Below are 12,886 nucleotides of genomic sequence, written 5' to 3' on the forward strand. Positions count from 1 at the left end.
CACCTGACACTGTGTGTGTGTGCGTGTGTGTGTGTGTGTTTGTGTGTGTGTGTGTGTTTTAACCCATGCAGCTGTTCAAGCTGCATTACCACCTTCAACACTGGGCCCCAAATTCTCACGGTCACCTCCAGACACACACACAAACCTGTTTTTATATCTTAGTGAGGACACATCAGACTTAGTGCTTAACCATTACCTTTACCCTAACTGTGACCTAAACCCAATTCTAACCCTAACCTTAAAACCAGGTCTTAACCCTGAAAATGTCCTTTAAAGTTGTGGGGCTCCAGACAAAATTTTCCCACAAATGTCCTCACAAAGATAGTATGTCTTTTTTGGACCTCACAGTGATATAAATACAAGTACACACACAGAGAGAGAGAGAGTGAGACAGAGAGATTCCAGTGATAGGCTTGTCTGATAAGGTTTTATATTGCGGATTTAGTACTGCTGTGTCCCTGTGGGACAATGCCTGTTTTGTTTAGCACTCAGAAACAATATCCTGCATTTAATATCGAGCCTAATCTCGTTAACTCATAACCTGTGCTTCTGGACTGCACTGTAAGGCTTCGTTCATTCAACTGGACACCAGAGAAGACCAGGAGATGTCTTTCTCATGCTGCAGCATTAGTGGCAGCATGCTGATGAACCTTAAAGGACCCTGAAATGCCTGGGATCATCTGATCATTAGGTTACATTAAGCAAGAATGTATGCCTGTGGTTGGAAACTCATTCAATTGACAGTTAATTGGTTGATATTGTCTCACAGTTAGATGAGTAGATAATTATGTTACCACCATCAATATTTAAAGGTATAGTGTGTGAAATTATATATCCCTTGCCTCAGTCTTCCTTTTCAAGTGTTTTGGAGAACCTAAAACTAAAAAGAAAAATGACCCAGTGTCTGGTATAAAAAGGCTCATTCTGGGGTAAGGAAAAACAACAATGCATATTATCAGGAAAATTATTTTACCTACATTTTACTGGACCTTTCAGTTAAAATGCTTCAAGTAATAGACTGTCAACTACATCTCTCCTGCACTTCAAGTGTAACAATCATGATCCCGTGTATAGTTTCAAATTTGACCCGTAGTAAATGAGATGGCGGCTGATATGGCAACAAAAAGAGTGAGACAGTGAATGAGGGAGAAGTGGAGTATAACAATTTAACCAGCTGACACTCAACACAGCTGAACGATATATAAGTTATCGCTTGGCCCCTGGAAGTATGTGTGTGTGCGCATGTGAGACTGAGGTCAACAGGTGTCACATTTCCTGTGTTCATTTCTGATCAGTTATGACAGTTGTTGTCTGAGACTCCTTTCACTTAACAGGAAATATTGAACAGTAGTCAGTCTGAGCTGTCTGTGTTTAGGACACTCTGCCGAGAGCTGCTTCAGTTGACTGTATGTTACTGACCAACGAACACCCATTTCTATATGTTGAAAAGCAGCGTACATTTGCGATACATGACCCTGCTTAGATTAAAGTGAAACGACCACTGTTTCAGCATGTTGACTAAATGACAAAAGGTCAGCATTTATCCTTGAATTATTGATTACAAATAATGATTAATTGGTTTTCTAATGTTTTCCTAAAAAGGAAATCAAAGATACACATCTGTATTTTGGTAGATTTTTGGTAAACATGTTTGCTGAGAGAGTGACCTTCATATAAGCTGAAAGTCATGTGTGTAACATTTTTATTTTTAAATATTTTTTAATACTTATTTATCTACTACTAAGGACATATTAAAAGCTGTATGGTACTAACCCTGAAAGGAAGTAATGGCTGACTGTATCACTGTATTGCCTGGCCTGGCTCAGGTTAAATCCTTTTGTGAAAACAGAACAACACTCATTTGCATATGTATGACTGTGTAATAACATTACAATACCTGCTTTAGCACCGAACATTAACATTTTTAACTCAGAAACCAAATTACAAATGCTTTCGTTTTCCCAGAACAGGCAGTATCAGCCTCTAGACACAGAAATGCACAGAACGTTGCTAACACTTTTCCTCTTGTGGTTTGAACACACAGGCTTTCTGTCCCTACGGAAATGAAGAGCGTCGTTTAATAGAACCACAGTATTCACGTCAGTGAAAAAAAATAATCAGCGTGCGACTGTGTAATGCAGCTTATTAATGATTCCCTGGTTGCAGGGATGCTGGTTAAATCAGCCCTTTGAGTCCTGTAGTCCAGCATGGTGCTGTTCATCAGTTTTTAGCTGGGACCGGCTCGCTTTGCAACTACATAGACCCGGTTTCAGCAAATCTTCTTCACTGCCACAAGCTATTTAAGGCTGTTGCTGTATATAATGCAAAAATCCACCCAAAATGTGTTAATAATTCACTCGTAAACATGAGTAGCTACTGTTTACTATGACATGCTTATCCCTCATAACTCTCTATGATGATCAAACGTTCATAACCTGTCCCTGGAAGTGATTGAAAGGTATTTTAAACCCAAAAGAAACCAGTAAATGCAGAAGTACAAGGAACAAGGGCAAATAGATCCATCAAACCAGTTTGAGCACATCATCAGAAAACACTCCTGGATTCATCTAAGCGTGAGTGATGAATGTAGGAGAATCTGAGGAGACACTGAACTGCTCAGAGGGTAAGAGGAGAAAAGGTGATAACGGAGTCATAGGTCAGATAAGTTTACCTGACTGTGATATCTCATATGCATAATTCAATTTTGACACTGCTCAAAAAGATCTGCATTAGAGTTTTCTGTTTCTAAATTTGACTAGAGTGGAAAAGGTTGTGACAAACCGCAATAGAATCAGACTTGGCAGGTACATTAAATACTGGTATACTTTACACCAAGCAAGTGCATTTAACATATACTGATGCTGTGATGTGTTTCATCAGATAGACTTGAAAGCCATTATTCTATCTTCTGTTTGGTGTGTTTGTTTGCTTGTTGTTTCACTGGCACTCTTTTAATTAAGTTGTGTCAATGCAGCTGTGATGGCTGACTGGATAATTATCATGAAAAATGTGTTTATCTAAATTTGCAAAACTCCTAATAAAGCCATAACAACTGTACATGGAAACATTGATATACCTTTTCTTTCCCAAATATCTATATGTTAATATAAATATCACTAAAATAACTACTTTCTATGTAGATGCAACATATTACTCGTAAGATCAGATATTGCTTTTATTAGAAAACGGCTCAAGTACTAATGACGTTTGGCAAGTGAGTGGAAATGATCTTCAGTTGTGCATTAGCTTATTCTTCATATTACATGTTTGTGAGTGAATTATGCTCAGTGACACTTTATTATAATAGTCAAACAGTGTTTCGCATGTATTTTCTATTTTGTTATGCCCCACCACAGAGTATTTTTCTTAATTTTTAACTAACTAAAACCTTATTTTCACTGAGTATTTTTACTCAATTTATCCAAAACCTGTGTGCAGTGCTAACTGCAGTGCTCATTGCAGTGCCATTTGCAAGTATGATGCAAACAACACTGTAATGCAGACCTGTGTGCAGCACTATTTGCATCATACTTGGTTGTGCACTCATAATACTGTCTCATGCTTTTGAGTGCATAGTTTCAGCTGCAGCTGTGTCTCCAAACTACTCTTTTACTATTCTGTGTACCTGTCATTTGGATTTCTATGTGTGTGAGAGTGAGCTGTGTGCATGTGCATACATCTCCACACATCTCCACCACTGCCATAGATTGAGTTAATTCTGTGGGAAACACTGGTATCAGGTGTGTGGCAGACACACATTCTCAGTTGGCATTAAATCCAGCTTCATTTTTTACAGTGACAGCCGTGGACTAAACGTGGGGCAGAGTTCAGATCAAGCCGAATCATATTTTTATTATTGATTCATTACAGTTTTTTGCTGCACTTTATTTACACATTGGAGAATTGAGTAGGTGTGTGGACGTGTACGTTGACCTTTTCAGTATGACACCATCCATATTCCACCATCTCATTCCTGCAGCAGTCACCAACAGTAAACCTTGAATGTCAGGTCTCTGCTGCCTTCTGGGAAATCTGGTGGAGCAGATAGAGTCCAGATGGGTGGAATAAAACCGTGATTCAGCTGTGAGCTTCATGCATGATCAGCTTGCAGCAATGAAGGTCCAACTCTATCCACTGTGCTCTTAAAGTTGCTCACCGGTGTCTGTTTTGCTGCTAGCTGTTGACCTGTGCTGTCCAGACCCATTTTTCTGTGACTGAGAGCTATGCGACTCTCCACCTCTCTCCACAACCCATCAATGCTTTTGTTGAACTTATATTTTATTTTTAATCTTTTTATTTATCTGTTAATGTGAGATAACCCATTCAGTACTGCTGCTTTCAGAAAGTTTGTATTGTGAACAGTAGAGAGATTATCAGAAATGAAGAGGAAAGAGGTGACTCAAAGGTCACGGGCAAGACCTGAACCTGGTTCATGACCAAGGTTAAACACATGAAGTCGCATGCTTGATTTCAGATCTTCATGATCTGACCTGTGTGGTTATCGTATGCATCCATCTTCTAAACCACTTATCATTTGAGTGTTGCAGATGGCTGGAGACATTCCCAGCTGATCTTGGGCTAGATGCAGGGTACATCCTGGGAAGAGATAAGTTACTCTATGTGGACTCTGGAGGGATACAGTTAGAGGACAGATGAAGACTGTACAGCAGCAAAGACAGACAGGTGACATGTATCATGTGTGGCCATAGTGAGAATAAAATCATTACATCAACTCTTAATCCATTTCCGTACTGTGGTTTTCGTGCATTGAACAAAATTCAATTCAAAGTCAATTTCCATTGTAAAACGTTTCAGTCTTGTGCCAAACGTTATACAAAGGACAATTCTGCACCTTTCCATTTTAAATGGACACTGTTCTCTAATAAACTCCCAAATATAACATAAAAACTACCAATTATCCGGTGTGTATGTGCAACCATGTGTGTGCACCAGTGTGTGTGTGTTGCACTGAGTTGTCAAGGGTAAATTAGATTAAAAACCCTCACAGTGTGATGTTAATGAAGCCATTATTGATGCTACAATCCCACAGTCAACTCCATTCGTCACTCTTTCCCCCTTTTCCCCGCTTTCATTCATTTCTCTCATCAGTCTCTCCTCTTTTGTGGGAACATGAATGTAATCATCACACGGGATTTCTAGCGAGGCGGTGTGAATGAGGCTGGAGCTTCTCACCTCCTTTCTTCCTCCTTATCTTTTCTTTCTTAACATGTTCCCCATACAGTATATTATACAGACATTGAGGTCTGTCTTTCTTTGCTTCACAATGTATTGATCCAGTATTGTATGGCACAATACAACACTGTGATCATGCTTCCTGTAGCATTATTATATATGTTTTCAGGGGAAGAACCTTTCCCATACATTTTCCCTTTTGATATATGTATTAAGTACTTGATTGATCTTTTTTTTTCTAGGGTCATTAATCAACTTTCCCACTATGTTTTGTGCTCACCTAAAGGTATAGAAACATTCATGGTCTATGCAGAAAAAGAAAGAATTTTCTTTTCACATTTTAGGGTATGCATCACTGTGGGAAACATTTTGTGGGATTGCAGTAGCAGCCGAAATTAAACAAGTGTGAGCTACAACATTTAGATTCCTTGTGGCTCCATCTGTGTCAGGGTTTGCTGAATATTCATGCATGCAGAGGATTTTACAGATGACTTAGTGAGCTTTTTTAAGGCATGTGTATGTCTGCAGTGGCTCTGTCGCATGTGGTTGTGTTAAAGCTATTATAATGTACAGTATGTTCTATGTGGGGAGCTATTTACTCAGCTGAGCTCATCTGTGCTGCATGGACAGACTTAATGTTGTGGATAGGATGATAGTTGTTTCTGACCTAAATTTGACTCAACACAGCGCTTTCATCTTCGTGAGTGGAAAAGTCTGTGTGCAGCAAAGGATCAAAAAAAGAAGATTGTTTTATTCACTTCTCATTCATTCAGTAATCGTTTGCCTTTATGATGATTTTATTTATTTATTTATTTTTTTTTTAAATATTGTAATTTGTAAAAGCAGAGTGGGTGAGTTCTGCTCTGTCTTTACTGATCAGCCACATGGGTTGTACCAGTGGCTGAGGTTTACGGGGGGGGGGGGAGCATAGAAAGTGGTTCTGTGAAATTGTGTATATTGTCTAAAGTGCTAAAACTGCTTATGTTCTGGTCATGCTTTCAGGGAATTTGTGTTTTATTGAAATTGCTTAAATGACACTAAATCTGTGTGTATTTCTCTATCTCCTGTAGTTTTGGCAGCAGAGCCGCTGGTCAGAGGCCTGAAGAAACTCCCCGAGGACGTGGACTGGTCATACACAGGTCTGTACAAACCAGTAATGGTAAAATATATAATAAGACTAATGCCATGTGAGTGGTCATAAGCTCTTTGCAACAAAGATGACAGAGTGATGTGCCATCTGGTGTAGCTGCTCTCAGCACTTCATCTCAGAATGTAACGGAAAGCTATTGGTTTGATCACTAGCTTCTTTTTAGGCACCCAATCAGAGGGGCAGGACGTTGGTAACTAAGAAAATGGAGAACCTTGTTTTGTGTGATATGTCAGATTGAAGTTTTCATAACAAAGACAGAAAAATTAGCTCGACCAGACTGAATATTGCTGTTGAGTTATTTTCTTTTATCAGCGTGTGTTGAAATCAGCTGCTGTTGGCTGTGGTGTTCTCTGGTGCAGATGGGTCACAGGAGAGTTTCTTTTGGTTGCCAGATAAAATTGTTGGTCTATCTATTAAATATAAGTACAATATCATGGCAGCAAAAATGGTGGGACACATTTGCTCATCAAATTGGGATGTGATATTTTGTACATTTTTAAATTGTGAGCCTCTGTGTAACATTTTTGGAAACACAGCTGTACCCAAGAGTGGACCCCTGGCAGAAAGCGGAAAGTATTTTGAGATGATATTTGTGGTCATATCAGATTCAGTCATGTTGGAAATGAACTTGTCTGGATTTCACCATGTTTTTCAAACATCAAACATCAGGGCGGAAACTGTAAAGCACACACAGACCCAATTGTACATAGACATGCAGTAGTAATTTGACAAATTGGATTTAGTACAATTTGTTCAGTCATGCAAACAAAAAGTGAAAGGAGTACAGCAGAATATACTAGTCTGTACATTATTGGTGATGATATGTTATCATAAACATAAAAACCCAAGCATGAATATGTGATACACACCAAACGAACAGAATGTTCATAAAAGACTAATTTGATATGACCACCAAACAGGTACAGGAAGCGTCGTCACACTACTTCATAAAACAGACAGCGCCATCAGATGTCAGCCTCAACACTCTGATCATCACATGAACTGAGGAAATGATTTAGTAACGTCTCCCCCAGGACAGCCTTGATCTGCCTCAGAGCATATGGTCAGATGACACGAGCAAACAGAGCACAAAGCCCCTGCTGTGCTAAGCTGTGCTCCAGCAGAAACGCAGAGAGGGTAATGGTCCCACCGGGAGGGAGATTAGCTTCTTAGTGGTCAGACAGAATCAGGATGAGTGATCCAGCTCAACAGGTCATTTGGCGGAACACAGAGCTATTAGAATTATTAACCTGCACCCAAATGGGTTGCTGTGATAATAGACATGTATCATTTGAGTCACATGATCTTATACACTACAGGCAAATGGAGGACACACCATTTACACCCCTAACCCAAATAATTGCAGGGTTACATTCAAGACAATGTTTAAGCCAGTGGTCTCAAAACATGTGGCCCTCCAATTGATTTCCTGTGGCCCTCCAAAAAATATCAAGTTGTAATGAGTTAATTTTGCATCATAAATATGTTTTTTTATTGTGAATATTGTTGCATATTAAAACAAGCACTGTTATTTTGAAATGATCCAATCCAATCCAACTTTATTTGTAAATCACTTCAAAACAAACACAGTGTGCTCTAATGCACTGTTTCAATTAGAATGAAAACATTGCACCATTGACTTAGACCAGGTTTTTGTTGTGCAGTGGCTTTCTGCTGCCTCAAGACAGCAAATCACCAACAATGCATCTGACCACACCTCATTTTACCTCATAGTATTTGCTTCCTATGTGAAAAGGACAACTGCATTGGTTGGAAACTAGCAGCGACATTTGCACTGCACTGTGCGCGGCTTTGCGCCACATGTGAGATAGAGCCATATATTTTTATTGTTTCATTGACCTAAAGGCTTGAATAATTTTTTTCGTCATTATTCCTGAATTTGTTTTTCTAAAATATACGTATATGATGCAAAGGTTGTTGTGACAGGTTGAGCGGACGGACCATTAACTGCTGCTCTCGAGAAACTCACGCTGTAAGTGTGTGTGATAATTGGACCGACTTTGCTTACTCCGATTTTGTTTTTATAAACCAGAAGTTGTTTTAATTTGGCTAAAATATGAAATATTGTCATGGTAATAAAAGAGATGAAAACGAAATATATAAATAATTTAATGCTTGTCATCGGTGTGGACATCCAGTTAAAATTAATTTGGCATTAAATCTGAAGCATTTCCATGTTTAAATGAGCACTATAAATCCAGTGACTTTCAGGTTCATTCAAGTGCAGCCATGCGATTGTGTTTATGTGACTCATATTTGGCATAGCAGCATGGATTTCTATTGATGTATTTTTGACAAGCAGTTTTCTTTCCCAAATCTTTTCAATCCAGTCCTAAGACACACACACACACACTCAGGTTTGCACAGCTATTCTTCATAGAACACTTGCCTTATCCCTTAACCTTAACCTTAACCATAACCAGTTCATGCCTAACCTTAACCTTACCACAGGTAAATCCTCAGAAAGGAGGTTCTGCCTCATTAGGACCATTCATCTACTACTGGTCCTAGCAAGGTCAGTGTTTCTGCCAGATAAGGGCCTAAAGAGATAACAAGAACACACACACCTACACTTGTTCAAATGTAATAGATCATTTTGTGTGTGTGCTACACAGAAATGTTCCTGAATGATTAGTCTTTCTCTTTTAGAAGTGGAGCTCACTCAGTTTTCTTTCTGTCTCACTTTGTTCCCGTCTCTTTGAATATGCCGCTCCTCTTAATTTCATTTTTGTGGAGTTCGTCTTCACAGCTGAAGACTTCTTGATAGCAGTTCATTAAGATTCACTGTAACTTTAGCCTCTCTGTTGTGTGTATGTGTGTGCGTGCATGTGTTCCCAATCTTGTTTTTCTGACCAGCTCTGTTACGTGCCTTGTGCTGTGCACTGAGCCATGAGTAAAAGCATTAACATTTGAAAGAAACACACTTCATTGTGAGGCACTGTGCACAGCTCTTTAGTTGGGTCAGAAGTAGGGGGGCACAAAAGGAAAATAAAGGCAAATAAAAGAAAAAGGGGGGCAGGAGAGTGAGAGGGTAAGTGACAGAAAAGAAGGAGCGGAGAGCTGTACTGAAAAGATGATAGAGGCAGGGGAGGAGAGTGTAAAAGTAGGTTAGATCAGAATCACAATAGAGGTTTTTTCATTGTGCTTTTCTTAAAAACAGACTTAAACCCAGTAACCTATATGTACACTATGGCCTCAAACCAAACCATCTACATCCATCTACTTAGGATACACATCAGCAGTGTTACATGTAAAGGGTGCATAATTGGCACATTGACAAAGTAACGTTTAAAGATGTGAAAATCATACCATTATTGATGCGTCAGTGTATAATATTGTTATTTTTATTTAAACAATATGGTGCTCTAACAGATTGTAGTGTCACTACTTCATGACTCCTCGTGGTGGCACTTACCACAGGAATGTGGGTAATGGGAACAGAAGATAACTGGCTGAAGAGGTCAATTTGCATATTTTGTTTTAAATTAATGATGTCAGCTTTTCCTTTATTCTGAGCTTTAATTCCTCTAAATCTTGGTGGTATTGAAGTAGAATTTTGAAGAAAATTGAACAATATCTTGTCTGACCGATTAACAAATCTACACTTATACTACACTATACATATACTGTGTGCGTTGGTGCTTGGAACATTCTAACCCCTCTTCCATGCTATTTTCATCATTCCTCTCTGCGTTGTCTTGGGGGGTCTTCTGCCTGGAGGACACCCCTCAGGTCCCCATCTGTTGTGTGTGTGTGTATATGTAATCAATTAATATTTTCTGAATAAAGACAGCAAAACACTAAATCTGCCTGTCTGGTACAAATTTAAAAAATGTGTATGTCTGTACATTAATTTGTTCAATTATGCCGTAAAACCATTTCCATTCTGATTTTTCCTTCATTATGTGACTGGAAAGAAAAGTGGGTTTGTTGTTTATATGTCGACATTGAAAACCAGATCACACTCTTGATTAAGTGGTGCAATAGAAAAGATGCATGTCCTCAGCATTAGCACAGACAGCTCATCCTCCCTGCACAGTCATCAGGATTAGGCCGATATTTATGGTTAACATGAGACTGTGTGATGATGGCTCTGTCTCCTCCCAAACCCCAGAATAAATCTTCATGTTATATTCATGCTCACTCTGGCGATGCAAATTTGGGTCATTGTGTGGGTGTGAACAGTTAACATTCATTTGAATATATACAATGAGAAAAATGAAGGGAAGGTGATATTAACAAAAGTAATTTCCAGAAAGGAATTTTTGTGATACTGTATTCCCTTAGCATTGGTTGTGCCCAAAGGGTTTTCATGGTATTCTAAGTTATTAACAGTTATATAACTTGAAAAAACTTCACATTCATGTTGCCTCTTCATTTTTTGACCTCCTGCTGTGTTGTAACCAATTCAGTCCCCTTTGCATGTTGAAATATCTTTAAATGGCAATTAAAAAAATGCAAATTTTTCACTGCCAAGTTATTATTACATCCCCTGCCATTTGGCTGAAAGATTGCTTCTGTCTCCACATGACTTGATTTCATTCATGTTAATTGAATTTGACAGGTTTTTTTTTACCTGTTGAAATATGTACATACGAAGTGCAGTTTTTCATTTGCCAAAAGAATACTATTTTCTCTTTGTGACGGGATGGGCTGTTATGCCTTGAAATGACTTGATTTGATCAGCGAGGGTTGTATTTGACAGATTTATGCTCACTTTCTACCAAAAAGATGGCTTTTCTTTGGCTGAAAGGTTGATTTCACTCAGGAGAGCTATGATTGACATATTATTGTCCACTCAGTTCCATTTACCTGTGGAAACACACATGTAAAGGGCCAAAACAACAAAATGCTAATTTTTTCCACTTGGCAAAAGGTAATTACAGCTCCTACTGTGTGACTGAAAGGTCGTTTTCTTCCTCAAGCATTAAAGTAGGCATTTGTTGCTTTGATTTGCACTTTAACCACATGGTGGCCAGATAATTTGACTTGTTGGCACTGCTGACTCCTAACTGACTTTGAAAATGATGAAGACACATTTTTTTCTTATATGATTTGGAATTATTTCATATAATACTAACTAAAGAATTTCAGATCGGCTTCATCCCAAGTACACATTTTTGATTACATATTGCTGTTTTATTTAACAGTGTATATCTTTTCGGAGCCTTTGATCTGAATAGTATTTCTCCCCCCGCTTTTTTGTTATCATATTACTAATTAGAGGGATTAAGTGTCCAATTGTCTGAACACTGTTGTACAGAATTGAATACTGTGCCAGGCAGATGCCATGGAAGCTTTATTCCAGTTATTTGTGTGTCTCTGTCAGCTCGCTGCTCCATTGTGCCCCGCCCCTGCCTCATCTCATCTTTGATGTTTGATGTCCTCTGTGTACATGCGTGTGTGTTCACCACCCACAATGTTCTAAACTGCTCTCTTAGTCACCAAATATGACGAGATGCCTGGTCTTCTGCTCTAGTTGTTGTTTAATCTGTGTAGCTGTGTGCATTTAGCAGCATTTATTAAGTTTCTGAAAGCAAAGCATTGTAAACATAAATAAATAAGTCATAATCAGCTGATTAGATAATAATTGGCAGATGCACCTGCTGGGTTAATCAGTCTACCTCTAATCTCTTTAGATAAGGTAAACTAAAGCTGAAGAAGCATGTTTCTTTTCTCTGGGTAAGTTGAATAAATAAATCATAGTATAGAGCCTGTTTACCATTTAATATATAACTAAAACAGCAGCAGAAACTCATGTTTGTTGCCTGTTTCATGTTCACACGTCTAGTCGGAGCCTTCAGAGATCACATCCAGACCATAGAGAGACTATGATGCAAATCTTAAGATTTTTTCCTTTCCTTCAAATATTCTGACAGGTCTGATCCTCAGATATGGTGTCTGCTGTCAGGACGTCATTACCATATAGTAGATCTCACCGTGAATGACTGATGAGAGAGTGTGTGTGTGTTCCTTTGTCTGCCATACTTAATAGATTCATTTATAGCTTGGATTGGATCAGCTTCAGGTTTACTCCATTATGACAGTCAGTCTCTCTTTCTCTCACTGTCTGTCCATGAGAACCAGTCGTCCTCATACAAAACCTGGTCCTCATGAGATAGAACCTCATGTCTGAGGAACTGGTTAAGTTTAGCTACGATTTGAATAGTGGTTAGGTTTTAGTTAGTGTTAGGCGTTAACTGGTTATGGTTAAGGTTGGGGATAATGCTTTCTTTAGGCTGTCCAAATGAATGGAAGTCAGTGCAGTTTTCTTAAGAAGAAGTGTGTGTGTATGTGCACTTGTAACCCAGTTGTGCATTCAGAGACATTGATTCTGGATAATAATATTAAAAGAGAGAATTTTTTAGTTCTGTGCTCTGATATATATTTTGATTGTTTTACTGCTAAGTGAATCACATGGCACCAGTTGTGACATGAACAGCTGCTCTTCTGAAGAAATCAAGTCATTGAATATTGAGGAATAGGTCGATATGCTCTGTCTGCTCACAACCTTAAGAAGTG

At 38.7% G+C, this 12,886-nt stretch overlaps 1 protein-coding gene across 4 annotated transcripts in view; it reads left to right on the forward strand.

The window, feature by feature from the left end:
• ptprz1b (protein tyrosine phosphatase receptor type Z1b) overlaps positions 1 to 12,886 on the forward strand; it is a 47,453-nt gene that overhangs the window by 10,819 nt on the left and 23,748 nt on the right. For all 4 annotated transcript variants that reach the window (XM_058623565.1, XM_058623566.1, XM_058623568.1 and 1 more), the window contains exon 2: positions 6,264 to 6,332. In XM_058623565.1, coding sequence (XP_058479548.1) covers positions 6,264 to 6,332 — 69 coding nt within the window. The remainder of the gene's footprint in view (positions 1 to 6,263; positions 6,333 to 12,886) is intronic.

This window comes from Solea solea, chromosome 3, assembly GCF_958295425.1.
Source record: "Solea solea chromosome 3, fSolSol10.1, whole genome shotgun sequence".
Taxonomy (NCBI): Eukaryota; Metazoa; Chordata; class Actinopteri; order Pleuronectiformes; family Soleidae; genus Solea; species Solea solea.